A 16,804-nucleotide genomic window follows, 5' to 3' on the forward strand; every position below is an offset into this window, starting at 1 on the left:
TCGGGGCTGTCTGCTCTCTCAGAATAGACCCCAAAGGCAGTGCCCTGGTGGGCCTGATGGCCTGACCCACTGAGCTATTCTAATGCCTCCTTGGAGCCCAGCTTCACTACCTGGCTGTGTGATTGGCATCCCTGAGCCTGTTTCTGTGTGAAATCAAGTAAGATAGCATGTCACGTGCCTAGCCATCCACCCAACATGGGAGAAGGCTCAGGAAAGGAGAGTTCTCTGCTTGTTCATGTTAAGGAAAAATGCATTTCAGGGGTGGATATGGCAAGAGTAAACACATAATTGGGGTGGAGTCCCGATTTATGAATAGCTCATAAATCATCTGAAACCAGTTTCCTGTTGATACTCAGCTTTCTGTAAACAGTGTGTCCTTGGCACGTTCTTTCCTAATGATGCCAGATGTGTGGTCGCTCGCTCCTGTATAAGTTTGCTGTGACTTTTCCTGGATGCACTTGCCTCTGAGGACTCCTGCTCATCACAATGGTAGGTAAATAACTGGTTTCATACATAAAGTTCAGAAAAAAAACCAAAAACGAATATACAGTATATTCCTTATGTTAATGTACTGTGATGTGTGTTTCTGCTGGATACAATTTAGTGGTAAATGTGACCTAGTTATGAGTCTTTTAGAGATTACCTGCAATTTAATGTGTGGTGTGTAATGAGAGTCTGGGTGCTTGGGGAACTCTTAAAGAATTTAGCACTATTTCTATTCTCTAAAATCAAAGCTGTGGTTTCTTTCAGGAATTTGGGATTCAATTAGGTTTCATATGTGTCTCTAATTCTTGGGCCCTGAGTGAGTGATTTGTGAAATTAAATATAATTTCAGAACTACAGCATTGCATCATTTTACAGATGAGAAATTGAGCCCGGGAAGGGGAAGAAGCTACCACGGGGGTCTCACCATGAGCCTATGGGGAGTTGAGATGAAAACCCAGGTGTCCCCCTCTCTAGACCAGTAGCCCCCAAACCAGGCTGCACTGTGAAATTACCTGGGGGGCTTTGATAAATACTGATACCTGACTCCCACACCAGCCACTCTGAGATAATTGGTCTGCAGTGTGGCCTTGGGAATTGGGCTTGCAAAAGCTGCCCAGATGATTTTAATGTTCAGCAAAATTTGGGAACCATCACCCTTTTCAGTGTATCATATTGTATTAAGAAAGAATTTTGCATCAAAATCTATAAAAACTCATCTAGGCTTCCTTTCTGTCTTCAATTCAAACTTCATCTTTTAGAAGTATCCTTTGCTAGAGTCAGTGAAAGGGAACGAACCAGGCTGTCCTCGGGATGCAAAGGAGAGGAAGAAGGAAGTGGCCAACGCACAGGGGTAGGCAGGTGAGGTTGGAGGATCCTTGGGAATGAACTCTGGGCCTCCTGAGGCTGGGCCTCAGAACCATCTCAGGAAGACAGCAGTGGGAATAGCAGAAAAACGGTGGCTGGAGTCCTCCTGCTCTCCTTAGACCCTCGTCCAGCCTCAGAGTGAATTGTGTAAGCTGCACACCTGGCAGGACCCCTGCCCTGCTTAAGTTAAGACCCTGGACAATGCCTGACTAGCGGGAAAGACTCAAGGAGCAGCAACTTACCTAAAGGGACACGATCTATAGGGTCACTGCCAGCCTGCGTCACCCCAAGGCTGGTACAAAGCCACACCATCCAGAAAGTGCGACAAATGCCTCCCTCATGGCTGCACTATCTCCTATGCCTGCACATATCAGGTGCTCAACTTCACTGATTGTAGGAGAGGAAGCAAAGGAGAGGGGGAGGAATTGAATATGGGAACAGGAAGGGACCTTAGAGTCTCTCTACTAAGGTGGTCCCCCAGACCAGCAGCACGGGCATCACCTGGGAGCTTGCGAGAAATGCAGACGCTGGAGTCCCACCAAAGCAGAGTCTTCATTTTATTAACAAGATCTCCCGGGGACTCATATCCACATTAAAGCAGCACTGGTTTTGATCACAGTTATTGTGCTGCTCACCTGGGGGAACTAGGTCGAAAAGCAAAAACCTTGGCCTTGTTCTTCTTCAATGAGCTGGAGACTGTGTGTTTGTTATTAGCAGCCTGGTGACTTTGATGCCCACCCAAGTGGGAGAATCCTTCTTTTTACGGGGAGGAAACTGAGGCAGAGAGAGAGAGAGAGAGAGAGAGAGAGAGAGAGAGATTGGAGAAAGAGGAAGGGAAGCACCAATGGCAGGCTATATGTGAGATATTGTCAACTGGTTAATCTTTGGGCTCCATCCCTGAGTCTCTGCTCAGAGCAGCAGGAGATCTGAGAGTTCTGCACCCCTCACTCACCTTGGGCTGCAGCCCTGGCTTGTGCCCACTGTCGCCCTGTTCCATGGCGAGGTGAAACAAAGCCTCCAGAATTCCTGTAATTACCACCGCTCCCTAGCAGCACCCTTTCTGGATGAAAGGAGCGGAAATTCTGTCAACAAGGCTGGGTTTGTTGTGGGGTTTTGCTTTTTGGTTTTTTTTGAGAAAAAATTTAGGTTATACAGAATGATGAAACAGAGAGCTGGTGCAAACTTAAGTTCTGATGTGAGCTAAAGGTATTGAGGTTTTCTGGTAAGAATTGATTTGTTGTTGTTGTTGTTGTTGTTATAAAACCAATGCATTTCATTGTAGACAATTTAGAAAATAAGAGGAAGAGCCCACAGAAAAAAGTTATCATAATCCCACAACTCAAAAATGACTTGTTAAAATTTGGCGCAAAGCTTTTAATCTCTTTGAGCATACTCCTCTATATGTATCTTTTTACATCATAGGAATCACACTGTGCATACTATTTTGTAACCTGTGTTATTCCACTTAATGATACATAGTGATCATTTATGTTATTTCATATTCTCTGACCTCCTCAGTTTATCAGTTTTTATTTTTTCTGAATCACCAGGTTCTCAACTAGCCCTGTTCTTGGGCATTTTGGTTATTTCTATTTCTCTACTGCAGTGAGCATCTTTGGAGGAGAAGCCTATCTCCTTCTCTGTGCTATTCTCCTTAGGATCAAGTCTTAGAACTGAAAAGGTGATGTCAAATGTTGTAAACAACTTTAAGAATTTGGATACAAAATATCAAATTTCCCTCCATAAAGACTGTTCCAACATAAGCCATCCTTGTGCATTTTACTTCCCATATATGCCTCTATTTTCCTCTGAGTATTAGAAATTAAACAATTATTCTTGCCATCCCATTACAGTTCTACTTTATCTACATATTTACATTTATTGTGCTATCAGTAAGTTAAACTTTCTCATGTGTTTGTTCATCATTTCTATTCACGTCTGTGTATGTGTTTGTGAAATGTCCCTTTATTTCCTTTGTCATTTTTTCTACTAGGACGTTTTTCTTTTTCCCATTGATATACAGAAATTCTTTATGTAATGATATTGTTCCCCAAATTGGTAATTGCTTTTTAATTTTGTTTATGGACCTACATAATCAAATTTATTTTTTCTTTTTCTTTTATACTTAGAATAAAATTAATACTTACCTATATTTTCTGTGATTAGTTTATGATCTTTAAAATTTTTTGAAATATAGTTGACATTCAATATTATATTAATTTCAGGTGTACAACATAGTGATTCAACATTTATATACCTTATAATGGGGGCACCACAATAATTCTAGTAACCATCTGTCACTGTACAAAGTTTGTTTACAATCTTATTGTAAAAATTTAACCTTCAAATCCTTTTAGGATTTATTTCTGTGGGAACTAAAGTAGAAAATTAACTTTGTTTCTTCTCAAAATAACCCACCACTTGTTCTAATACCACTTATTGAATAATCATTCTCTACAGATTTCAAAGACTAAGTTTATTTTATAATAAATTTGTATATGTATTTTAAAATACAATTCCTGGGGTTTCTATGTTGTTACCTGTCTTTCTATTCTTATATCAGTAATGCACTACTTCAGGTAGCATCGGTCAAAATTAATTTTAGACATCTTACAGAACAAGTACCCTCACCCCATCTTCTTTTTGAAAAGGTTCCTGGAAATTCCCACATTAAAGTTTGTTTACTTAGCTTGCTTGTCTCAAAATGATGATAAGCGTAACTTGATACATTTTTTTTTGTCCTGCAGATCCAGTATCAGCTAGAGATGAACTGATAACACTCTTGTAGCCATCAATGATGCCTTTGTCATCTGGAAAGTGAAGTTCTTAGCTTCTGTTCTTTCCTTTAAATCATACATACTCTGCAAAGCAGCTAGAAGTCAACATCAACAAGGGTTTCCCAAATGTCCTCTGTAATAAAATTGCACACTGTAATTATTGGCCTACGACCTTTGACTCACATTTAGCTCTTTTTCCAGTTTATTTTAGTAACTTGTCTTATTCCTTTGCTAGATTATGTGAGGGAATAAGCTCCACCTTTAAATCTCCTGTCAGAGCCCAGCAGGGATCCTCGTACAGGCTGCTTTGTCAACGACTGCCACTTGAATTCATCGTTCTCCCTTCTGACCCTTCTCTCCCATTACAGAAAGTTCTTCTGGGCAGCCTGGTGGTTTTGGCTGCCTTCGTGACTGTATGCAGTGCCCAGTGCTATATCATGCCTAAGACAAACTTTCCAGATGATTCCTCTAATGGTAAGCTCTGGTGTCTCAAGTTTATTATTTTATTGCAGCCTGGTAGTTGTAACCTTTGGGCAGATGAAAGCCTTTAAATCTACATGAGAAGGAGGGCTAGGGGAAGATAGAGAAATAGAGTGCAAGGAGGGACTTCAATTTGCCACTTATGTAAGATAGTGGTTCTCACCACAAGCCCTATGAGAATTGCCTGGAGAGCTTTTGAAACCTACCAATGCTCAGGGCCTATCTAAGACAGGTAAATCAGAATCTCTGGGGTAGGAGCTGCACATTTAAAAGCCTTTCCATTGACCTCTTATGTGCAGCCAGAAAATCATCAATTATTCCAAAGCAGTACTTCTCAAACTTTGATGTGCACGTAAGCCCTCTGAGAATCTTGTGAACATACTGGTTCTGATTCTGTGGGCCTGGAGTGAGAGAGAGAGTTGGAGTTGGCACATCCAACACAGCCTCAGGTGGTGCTGATGCTTCTAGTCCCGAAAGCGCAGTTGGACCACCAAGGATTAAAGTAGCGACTCTCACCCTTGGTTGAACATTTGAATCTGTTGGGGAGCTTTCAAAAAACAGGCAGCCTGGGCCCCATGCCAAGGGATTCTGATTTCATTTGTCCTTGGGTAGGACCCAAGCATAGATTAAAAAAAAAATACCCAAGATGTTTTACATGTGCATTTGGGGTTGAGAAGCAAAACAAAGGGAAGTGGAAAAATGAGACCTTTATCCAGAGATAATGCAGCAGAAAAAAACTTGACTCCAAGTACCTCTAGGATCATAAGAGCTATCTGATTAAAAAGGAAGGCCTTATTTTTCCTTGAAATGTCTGTTCTGAAATAAAATCTGGAAGGATTTAAGCTTGCTGTAAGAAAACATCAGTGTCATGAACTGGACAGTACTGGAATTTAGCTGTGGGTGATCACAGAAACACTTTTCTTAGACGACTTCAAAATTGATGAGAGTCTCCTCTGGGAGGGGTGCAGAAGGTAGGGGCTGGCCCGTGTCCTACAAGCCTTGTTCTGGTTGCATGACTTGGGGACTCCACTGACAATGCCACATGTATTATTTTAGAATGCAAGGATGCCAATGGAGTCACACACCCACTGAACTCAAGGTGGAAGACTGAAAACTGTGAGGCGTGTTTTTGTAGCCAAGAAGGAATTGACTGTTGCAGCATGTAAGTCTTCAGCCAGTCGGGCTAAGAGGGGAGGATATTAGGCTGCTATTGGGCTGCTTCCTGAGGTACAGCTACTCCCTCTTTCAAAAGCGCATCCTGAAGAGGGTTTAGTTTTCAGTACTATTTCTTTCTTTTCTTTATTGTGGTAAAATATGTATAATATAAAATTTAGCATTTTAACCATTTTCAGGTGTAAAATTCAGTGGCATTAAGTACATTCACACTTTTGTACACCCATCTCCAGCATCATCTCCATTACTTTTTTTTCTTTCCCAACTGAAACTCCCCACCTAATAAATTCTCCATGTCCTCCTCTCCCCCAGGGTTTGGCGACCACCATTCCATTGTCTCTGTGAATCCAAAACTCTAAGTGAAATTATACAGCATTTGTCCTTTTGTGACCAGCTTCTTTCAGTATACTGTCCTCAAGGATTATCCATGTTGTAGCATGTGTCAGAATTCCCTTTCTTCTTAAGGCTGAATAATGCTCCGTTGCATGTATAGACCACATTTTGTTTATCCATTTATCTGTTGATAGACATTTGGGTTGTTTCCATCTCAGTCTTATTTCTTTTAAGTTGTTTTTGCAACTTGATAAATATCTTTATTATTAAAGACCTACATCCTGATGGGTTGCTGAAGATAGGAAAGGGTACCTAATGGTTTGAAGCTGTTCTAGAAGTTACCTAGTCTTCACTTCTGCCTTGGCCTATGGTGATTTGTAAGAACAGGAGTGAGTCTGAGCACAGGCAGAAGGAATAGGGTGTGAGGGGGAAAGGATGATCTGTACTCTAAACTCTAGTTTCTTCACTGCTTAAGTTTAACTCCAGTCAGCCCAAAATCATACAGATGTTTTCTGCTGGGTTGCTGTGGACGCCAAAGGTCTAGTACTGGGGCCAGTAGAACGAAGTACTTGCAGTATGATCCTAATTTTCTTGTTTTTTTTTCTAGCAGCTATGTCCAGACAGCCACTTTACTCCACCTCCAGTCCCCCCCTCCAGCAAAATCCATTTGATGCTTTCACTTCAGCCTTAGCCTACAGTGTTTTGCAATAACAGGAGTGGCTTTGATGAAAGAAGCATTGGCTAAACACAAAGTAGTGTTTCCTAAATTTGCCTGATTGCAGACTCATCTGGAAAGCTTGATGAAATACAGATTTCTGGGGCCACTCCAGAACCTACTGAATCAGAAGCTATAGGGACCTAAGAAATCTGAATTGTATCAGGTATCTCAGAGAGGCTTAGGACACCACCAGTGAGTAGAGCAGGGAGCACTTGACTTAAATCAGAACAACTGAGTGTTACTGAAGTTTAAGTGTCTGGAAAGTTTAGAACACATTTATTGAGGATACCCCATGCTAAATGCTTTATGGACTAAGAGGGATATCAGATCAGAGACTTTCCGGCTGCCTGAAACAGGTTCCCAGGTATCGCCTTGGGCGGGTCACTGCACATTACAGCTGAATCTTGATTTTGTGACTCTAGAATTTTTATTTATTTATTTATTTTTTTTAGCTGAGCCATCCTGCTACCTATGAGACTCTAGAAATTTGACATTGCATTTGTATCATGTTTCAGTGTGACTCTGGAGTGTGATTGTATCAGCCAAGTTAAGGGCTAGTGAGCCTTTCTTCCCTGACATCACAGCACACTTCCAAAGTGGCCAAAGTTTCCATGTTGTCAGGCTTGACACCCGCCACCTGGTCAGTGCTGCATCATCACAGCCATGTCAGTATGACTTTCTTCTAGGGTTCCCAGGGACGTAGTATAGAAAAGAGTGAAGTGGGAAGAGCCTTGATACTGGAGTCACAGTAATGGAGTCTGAATCTCCATTCCTTGCACAACTGCTATGTGACCATGAATATGTTTCTTAATTTCTCTGAGCCCCAGTTTCCTCACCGTAAAATAGGGATAATCAGGGTATATATGAGAATTAAATGAGATTCTGCATATAAATTCAGTAACTTAACAAATATTGAATGCCTTCTCTATGTCAGTTTTGTGTCCCCTGAGCCTGGGACAGTAGCCAACAACTAGCTGGAGCTCAAGGTACTCCTTCCCTCTTTCCTTCCATGTGCTTATCCCATTTGGCACACTGCCCCACGTAGAGGAAATATGCACATTTCTCCCTCCTGTTCAGAGCCAACTCCTTTCCCCTACAATTGCCTCATAGCCGATCAAGTTTTTCTCATGCTTTTTTTTTTTTTTTTGGTTACAGCAAAATACAGCTTTAGATTAAATTTTCTCTGGGATAATTTTTTGACTCATTTCATTCTCTAAGGGACACTGTCCAGATTTCAAACTGCACAGTGGCCTCCCACTACCCAGGCCCCCCACCCAGGTGCCCTGGGAAAATCTATTTCCAGTCCTCACTTTGGTTACTAGATTACCCTTTGGGAGGAGGACTGAAAAAACTCTTTTGTTAAAATAAGTCAAGGGTCACCTTTCAGAAGGAAATATTGTCATAAAGGGCCCCGTGGATGGCTGCTTCTGTGTACACTTTGGACAGGGGCAGTTTAAACCTGGGATGTCTGAATGGGTTCCAAGAGAGCACTTAGCCCTAACATTGTTTGCTCCCTTGAATGTATGAGTGGGCACTCCTGGGGAAAGTGTCCCCAGTTTTCATCAGTGTTTCCCTGGACTCCGTGAGCCTGGCCTGGAGTGATTCTGCTCCTGTTGGCTGAGCCAGCTCCTACTCTAATAGGTTCCCATGGCAGAGATAAGACAGCTGTTCCCTTTCCACATTCAAGCAGCAGTATTGCTGGCCATTTCCTGAGCAGGGAGGGCAAGAAGTGTCAGGCTGAAACAAGCTGCCTGGCCCCAGAACTTACCTTTGGGCCTCTCAGAGCTTGCTCTTGTCCTGTGCACACAAGATGGAACTCAGGAACAATGTCAGGGATGGTCTAAGTGTCCATAGCCCAGGTTCCATGTGCTTGTGTCCAGGTTCCTGAAGGCAGCACTTAGGGGTTGCAAACCAAGGGGTGACCTTAAATTGGTGAAGGGCATCCTGGACAGTTGGAGTGTGGGCTGCTTTTCAGCACAGAGCTGGCCCCGAGGAGGCTGGGAATCCTATCCTTTCTAACAGGCCTTGCTTTTGTCTCAATGACAGCGTTGCTACACCTGTGAATTATGACACAGTCAAGTGCGAGAAAATCTTCAACAAGGAGACCTGCAGCTATACAGTGGTGGAGCAGAAGGACCCGGAAAAGACTTGTGATGTCGGTGGTTGGATAGTATAATGTGCTTCTAGCATGCCTGGGTCTCCCAGCCAGAGGGGGCCCAGGTCAAGCCTCCTTGTTCTATGGTCTCTAACAGTCTCTGATTGTGTAACCCTTCCTATCAGTAAAACAATAATGAGCAAAGACTTGAATATGTGTATACTTTCAACTTATAAATTATGTATGCATTGATATAATGCACACTATAGAGCATGCAAACATTTAATGGAAGAGAGAAAAAATAAATATGAATAAAAGTTATATTTTTCCCTATACTCCAATAGATCATTATGCATCTCCTACTCAGGCACTGCTGCTTCTAATGTATCTGCACTCTGTTGCCTTGGTGTCCCTCTATCTGGTGAACAATTCAAAAATTAATGTGTCTTCAAAATGAATTCAGATCCGTCATATTCTTGGAGGTTTTATGTTTATCCTTCCTTCCTCTTCTTCAGGGAGCGTCCTCCATGCTGTGTCCCTCATATACCTCTGTATTTGCCTTAGGTTAGAGCAGATTAGAGTGGGATAGCCTGGAAGAAGTAGCTCTGAGACCGACCATATGCAGCTTGATGGGGTATTGAAGGCCAGGGGTTCTGACTTGTGGATAGGGAATGGCTTGGGTGCAGGGCTCCAGTATCAGTTGTTTTTTGCTGCATGCAGACCACCCCAAAACTTGGGGACTTAAAACAGTGACAGTGCTGAACATCTCTTGCTTCTGTGTTACAGAACATTTGTTCACTCAGCAGGTCTTTACTGAGTGTCTCGGCCAGGCAGTGCTCTGGGCCATGGGTACAACAATGAACCAGAGAGACTAGGTTCCTGCTCTCGGGGTCTTGGAGTCAGGTGTGTGTGTATGTGTCACATCACAAATAGTCTTGTGCTGAACAATCCGTTGGCAATTGGTAAAGAGCTTTATTTCTCCCTATCTGTTCAAACATGTTATAGGAGTAGCTGAGCAATCCTAGGCAGGCCCCTTAGCTTTTTGGGGTCATTCTAAGAAATAAAAAAAAAAGTGCTTTGGTCACTTTTAGTGAATCTGCTGAGCTGAGTTGAAAAGGGAATGGGGGTCAGGAAAGTTAAGGGTATGATGCAGCCTTGGCTTCCTCAGCTTGTGGCAGTGGTTAGGGTGATGACTTCCTCGTGGGGCCCTCGTAGGCCTCACCGACATTTCCTACTGCCTGTCTTTCTCCACAGCTCCCCTTCCATCCAAAGGCTATGACACCTTTCTTTGCTTCTGCATCTGAATCTATGTTTCCTGCTGTTCTCAGGTGAGACTGCCTTGTCCCTTGGAGGAGTCACTCTTGGGTGGGATCCATAAAACCCTATTGTGATCATCTCCTTTGTAAATCCTACTTAGGTGGCCCTTCATCTTGCTGGGAAACATGGGGCACAGTTAGCATCGAATATGGGGACCTCTGTCAAAACGGAGACAGAAAGATTCCTATTTTATAACCTGGTCACAAATAAATAAACAACAAAAAACCCCCTCCAATACGGATAATGCCATACTGGGCAGATTGTTGTGAGGAGGTACAGAGTGGTGGAATGCGGAGTGTAGAAAACTGTGCTGTGACATGGTGCAAACAAACATATGCTTTGGAGTCAGATAATGTGGCTTGGAATGTGGACTCTGACATTTACTTATTTATTTATTGAATTAAAAAAATTGTGGTAAAATATACATAGCATAAAATTTACCATTTGTAAATGTACAATTCAATGGTATCAAGTGCATTCACATTGCTGTGTAAACATCACCACCATCCATATCTAGAACTTCCCATCACCCCAAACTGAAACTTTGTACCCATTAAGCAATAATTCCCCTTTCCCAAGTCTGTGGCAACCACCCTTCCATTTTCTTTCTCTATAAAATTGGCTACTCTAGGTACCTCATATAAGTAGACTCATATAGCATTTGTCCTTTTTGTGTCTTCTAACATTTATTTTTGCATCCATACGTTAAGGCTAAATAATATCTACCTTGTGAGGACATTTGGTGTGAGTGAATCACTTAGGATATTCCTCCATACAGAGTTTGCCTTCAACAAATGTTTGTTTCCTTTAATCTGATTTATTCAGTTAGGGCAAAAGGACAGTGACGCAGAGCTCACGAATGAGTGTGCGCCCGCGCCCTGCACCCTCTGGCGGGCAGACAGGGCTTTGGGCTGACACCGAGCGGAGATCTCGCGAGATTATCAGACGTGTGGCGTGAGGCGTGGGAGGAAGGTTGTGCTCTCGCGAGAAATCTGTCTTTGGGCCCTTGGTTTCTGTCTGGTTTGTGTCTGTCCATGGAAGGTCCCCTCGGATTGCCCGGAGTTGCATTTGGAGCTGGTAAGAACGGGCGGGCGCGCCTCCTCCGGAGCCGCGGACTGGTCTGAGGCGCCATGACCGCTTGCCTGACGGGCTTGGACCTGCTATTTGAGGCTGCTTTCTCCTTCGACCCGCCCGGCCCGTGGGCCACCTTCTTCTGCCTACCCTCTCCCCGGCCATCGACACTCTCGGCCAGGGGCCACCCACTCCTGCCTGCCTCCCCCCCACTCCTGCCTGCCTCCCCCCCCACTCCTNCCATTGCTGGCGACTCATGGCAGCCCAGCTCCAGGTCGAGCTGTTGTTCACCATCTTAGCTGTAGAGGGCGCAGCGTCACTGGCCCTCATGTGGGTAATAACCCCCCCCGCCCCCTCCGGTCGTGACAGCTCCTTTTCACAGCGTCTCCTGGAACGAGGAGGGACCCGTTTTCCAGAACGGGCCCAGAGTATATGCATTCCTAGCCTGTTGGGTGGAAACGCTAAGACACTGTTTTTACGGCCTTATGTACCAACGTAGCTTGATTATCTCCTTTTTTACAGATGAGAAGAGCGAGGCTTGCTCATTCATTGATTCATTTCCCCAACAATCATGTAGTCAGTGCCTATATATTCAGGGTGTTGAGGATATACCAATGAAAAAAATGGACACAGTCCTTATTTTCATGGAACTAAATTCGGTGTCAGGGACAATAATTATATAAATGGTCTTACGTGCCATGTGGTATAATGGGGATGATGGCAATCAAGAATGGCAGAAGTCAGACTGCTTAGGGTCTCTGTGACTGCAAAGAGCTTTTTTCACTGGACCGTTTTGTGTTGTTTTCTAATCAGGGTAAGGTACACCATAGCATAACTTTACACTACCTACTTTGTAATTTGGAAATATGGCTGTAGAGACTCTTGAGTTACTTCCTGGGGCGAGGATGGGCAGGTAATCATAGTTGGCTCATTTCTGCAGTGGGGTCCTAGTGGCGGGACATTTTTGAACTTTAAATAATATCAGACCCTTTGAGGAAGACTTAACAACCAGATGCTACAGGGGAGGTGGGCTACATGTATTTTGTGGCTTAGTCAAGTTACTTGGTTTGCACTTTCCAAGGTTTGCTAGCGTGCAGATTTGTGAGATAATATATGTAAAGTCTAGCACAGTAACATTTCTTATGTTTTATTTCTCCTTCCGTGTCTTCTGGGGAACTTTTGTCCTTGGGTCCCTAGGGAAAATCCTAGAGGTTTAAAGTTTTATGATTTTTGTGTCTAAATAAACCTCTACAATTACATTATTAATTTTGGGCAAACAGGTATTTCAAAAATGGAAAAGCATGGAGAGCTGTGTAAGGAAAGGAAGATGTGATTTTCAAAGGAGGAGGAGATATTTTAGAATTACATAGGACTTCCCACCCCACCCCACTTTATTAAATCAGCTTAGCTGTACCAGAATCTCAGGAACCTGTGTAGGGCTTCAGAAAACTGCATGGGATATTCTGACACACATCCTTCCCCCAGCCTCAGAGCCTCTTGGCAAGTGTTTTATAATTTCCCTCATAGAGTAAGTGTGAGCATACTGGAAGACATTCAGAGCCAGTCGTTGTTGCTGTTGATGGACTTTTAAATCTCAGTATCTTATTTCATAGAATTAGGATTTTCTGCTAAGTTTTTGGTGAATCAGTGGCACAAATTCTGTACATGGCTAGTTCACCATTATGTCCTAAGGGATGATCACAGTACATGTCAGCTTAGGTACTCAATAAATACCTGTTGAATGAATACATAAAATCTTAATAATTAAATGTAACAGTTTGGTTCAGTGAAGGAGTGAATAACTTACAAAATAGGTTAAAACTTTTTGCTTGTCTGTTTGGTCATAGATAAGAAGTTAAGTCTTTGAATACTTGGACGATTACACATTTCATAAGAACATAATCTTGGGTATATAGTGACTTATTTTAGCATTATTGCTAGTCTCTCAGGCTTTAGAGGAGGGAAAATATTTTATCAGTTGTTTACTTATGTGGGGAGAACCACAAGATGTTTACCATCTAAAATCAGGGATAAAATGGTATTACTGTGATGGCAGATAAATAACATTTTTCTATCCTTGACTATATTATGGTGAGAAGTTTCAAGTTGAAGATAGGGCAGGGCCTCCGTTCTGAAAGCCTACCAAACTTCTGTGATGTCAGCTGGAATTTCTGTGGCACTGCAAAATCTGAGAAAAAAAATCCAGAGGTGGCTATAAATACAGTACTATTTCCCTTTTAACTGAGAAACGTGCTTGTGCTTGTGGATCTGTTTAGCTGAGCTGTGACGGGTCTAGCGGCAGCAAAGACACATTATCTTGGCATCTATCCTGAAATCATGGTTTCAGTGGCAATACCCTTACCAGTTTTGCCTTGTTGTTTGAAAGAAAACTAAAAGTTATGTTAAAACTAATAGTTATGTTAGAAACATTTCCACGTCTGAAAAACCTTCCTGAATGAATGCAGGCCTTAGTGGGACATCAAGTTGACTATCTGTTTAAAGCAGAACTATACCGTATGTATTGTAGCTGGTCTTAATTTAAGCATTTGTTTATCATTTATTCATCCATTTATGAAGCATGTATTAAGCCTCTGTTGAGTTTAGGGCAGCCACAGCATTGCACAACTCTAGGGACACCTTTCTCTTTGTGTCAATGCAATAGAGCACATGGACTGTGAAAGGGGTTCGTAATGCCAAAATACCAATACCAGGCTGTCTGTTCAGCATTAGGTGTACAAAACCAAATAAGATATGGTCCCCTTTCTTGGGGAGCTCTCAGGCTAAGGAGGCAGACATGTGACAATAAAGGTAACGTGTTACAGGTGTCATGCTGGAAACCTGTGCAGATTGCAGTGGGCCCAGCGGATGCAGCAGCTAACTTGATTGGCCACAACTATTGAGGGACGGGTGCTTGGTCAGTAAAGGCTTAGTAGTGGCTGTGACTTGAGCATAGTCAGAAAAGTGGCAGGTGGGGAGAAAGGAAGGAACTGACACTGCTGGCAGAGAAAGCTGGGAGACCAAGATGGACAAGGTGAACCAAAGTGTGGGCTGTGCACGGGACAGCTGTCTGGCAGATCATGGTATGGTGGCTGCTTTGGGGAGAATGCAGGAGTCAGGCTGAAGCCAGAAAATAGAGACCTTTATGGTCTTTATAAGAAATTTGGACTTCATCCTACTGTAGGCAAGTGTGGAGTCATTGGAGAGTTACTGTTTATGCTCTCTTTAGATGAGATGATCTGCTAGGAAATGGATGGTTCTTTTGTTTCGAGATGGTGTAGAAATCTGGAAGCAGAAGAGAGGTAAAATGCTTTATGAATTTTTCTCCTTTAGAACCTAAACATTTTATAAAGACCCAGGGGCAAATAATGCAGCGTAAGGGTGCCTGCCAAGTGGTCTGAATGCAGAATTCGAATAGATTTTCATGATTTTTCCCAGTTTTTTAATGTTTTTATAATATTTAATAAATCACATCATTATAGCTAAAGCTCGCATAAGCTGACAGAATAAACACTGACTCCCAGTAATTGTGTAACTCAGTGGGAATTCAAGTGAGGGAGAGCTGGAACATTTTGTGTGCTGAAGCTTTGGTCAGGATCTTTTAGCGAGGACATAGTGACCATCCACACAAAGTTTCAGCTGTATTTACATTATGACTGTTTTTTAGTGGCACATAAAAGAGAGATGAAAGTTCTTGGCATCAGTTATATATATATAGATATATTTAAGATTTTATTGGGGAATTGGGGGAGGGGAACAGACAAGTTGCTGTTCTTTTGTTCTTCAGTGTAGTTGTGGAAGATGTCGCTTCACTGGCCCATGTTGGTATTGTGATAATTGTGTTCTTCCCAGGTGAGGCAGTCACTCGCCGGCCATTGGACGGCTGCTCACGCGGCTCACCGCAGCTCACAAAAGCGCATACCAGCTGCCAGCCAGCCCCACTGCAGCCTATACCATTGCTGGCGACTCATGGCAGCCCAGCTCCAGGTCGAGCTGTTGTTCACCATCTTAGCTGTAGAGGGCGCAGCGTCACTGGCCCTCATGTGGGATCCCAACCTGGGGGCCCCTGCTGCTCAGAGCTGGAGTCCCAAGCCAACTCCTACCCAATGCACCACTGGGCCGGCTCCAGTTATATTTAAATAGACTGAAAATCCCTCCTTTCTAGCCATTGACTTAAGGAACAAAGGGCCATAAAATTTTAACTTTCAGAGGTACGGCTAGTGTTTTTTGTATATTCACAAAATGTGTTATCCAGTATTTTGAACTAAGTGAAATTGTTTTCTCATTAGTTTCGGTAATGAATGCCTGAAACTGTACAGGGATCCCAAAAGCTGTACATCACAGATGAAGCAGGTGCCTCCAATAACTGTTCATCTGAAATCTGAAGGGTGCTTAAGTGTGGGTGATGGCCATTAGTGTTACCTCTGTTTTTTGTCACGTGGTTTAGCTTAATTAACTCTTACTATTTACAAAGTAGCTTCATATGCAAAGACAAGAACAAGTATTTTACATTTAAAAAATTAATTAAGGGCCGGCCGAGTGGCGCCATGGTTAAGAACTGGCTTGGGATGCCAGAGGACCCCAGTTCGGGTCCTACATATGAGAGCCAGTGACACTGCCCTCCACAGCTAAAATGCTGAACAACAGCTCAACCTGGAGCTGGGCTGCTGTGAGTCGCGGGCGGTGGCGTAGGCTGCAGCCCCTGCTGCAGTGGGTTGCCATGGGCTACTGTATGTAGCCGGCAGCCACCGTGAGCGCGGCTGTCCAGAAGCCCACGACTGATCTGCCTCGCTGGGGAAGAGCGCAATGATGGTGCCAACTTGGGCCAGTGAAGCAACTTCCTCAGTGAAGAACAAAACGACAGCAACTTGTCCGTTCCCCTTCCCCCAATTCCCCAGCACTGTTCCCATCCCCCCAATTCCCCAATTAAAAAAAATCTTAAAAAAAATTAATTAAAAGGGAATGACAGTGCTGTCTATATTTTGTCTTCTGGTTTGATTGGATACGCAGACTATAGGATTATTTTTGGAGAAAGGAGCACCAAATTAGAAGTACCATGAGCATGATAATCATCAGACAGGCAGTGTCCTAAACATTTTACATATATTAATATATATAATTCTCTTTGAGTTGGTTCCATTATTGTCCCCATTTTACAGATGGGAAACTGAGGCACAGATTGGTTAAACCACTTGCCTAAGGTTACACAGCATCTAAGTGGTAGAGCCAGGTTTTGTACCCAAACGGTCTAGTTCCAGAGCCCATTCTCTTCACTACTGTGTATTATTGCCTGTCCAGGTAGGGCTTTTCACTTGTGTATTCTCAGCACCTAGAATGATATTTGGCATCTGATAGGTGCTCAGTCAAGTTGAATGAAAAGCATCCATGAGCGTTAAAGCGCAACTGGACCGAGGCAATGGTGGGGATGAGGAGGGGAAGAGAGAGAGGAGAGAGAGAGAGAGGCACGGAGGCACGGACGGACACCCCCCCCCC

At 43.2% G+C, this 16,804-nt stretch overlaps 2 protein-coding genes across 3 annotated transcripts in view; both read left to right on the plus strand.

The window, feature by feature from the left end:
- The first annotated feature begins 380 nt into the window (after positions 1-380).
- Positions 381-9,261, plus strand: MSMB (microseminoprotein beta). The gene is made up of 4 exons (XM_019655040.1): positions 381-489; positions 4,496-4,601; positions 5,664-5,769; positions 8,878-9,261. Exons 1-4 carry the CDS (start codon positions 487-489, stop codon positions 9,005-9,007), a joined length of 345 nt encoding a protein of 114 aa, XP_019510585.1. The 5' UTR covers positions 381-486; the 3' UTR covers positions 9,008-9,261.
- A 1,929-nt stretch (positions 9,262-11,190) lies between these two features.
- Positions 11,191-16,804, plus strand: part of NCOA4 (nuclear receptor coactivator 4) — a 20,608-nt gene continuing 14,994 nt past the window's right edge. Inside the window, exon 1 of one of the 2 annotated variants that reach the window (XM_019655060.1) lies at positions 11,191-11,320. In XM_019655060.1, the coding sequence (XP_019510605.1) occupies positions 11,278-11,320 (43 nt within the window). In that variant the 5' untranslated portion in view covers positions 11,191-11,277. The remainder of the gene's footprint in view (positions 11,321-16,804) is intronic. The other variant, XM_019655061.1, reaches the window with a different exon arrangement.

This window comes from Hipposideros armiger, unplaced genomic scaffold (genome assembly GCF_001890085.2).
Source record: "Hipposideros armiger isolate ML-2016 unplaced genomic scaffold, ASM189008v1 scaffold_235, whole genome shotgun sequence".
Classification (NCBI taxonomy): domain Eukaryota; kingdom Metazoa; phylum Chordata; class Mammalia; order Chiroptera; family Hipposideridae; genus Hipposideros; species Hipposideros armiger.

Coding starts and splice junctions, on each gene's coding strand:
- MSMB (XM_019655040.1), top strand. Junction 4,602..5,663: donor TCCAGATGATTCCTCTAATG/GTAAGCTCTGGT, acceptor GTATTATTTTAG/AATGCAAGGATGCCAATGGA. Junction 5,770..8,877: donor GGAATTGACTGTTGCAGCAT/GTAAGTCTTCAG, acceptor TCTCAATGACAG/CGTTGCTACACCTGTGAATT.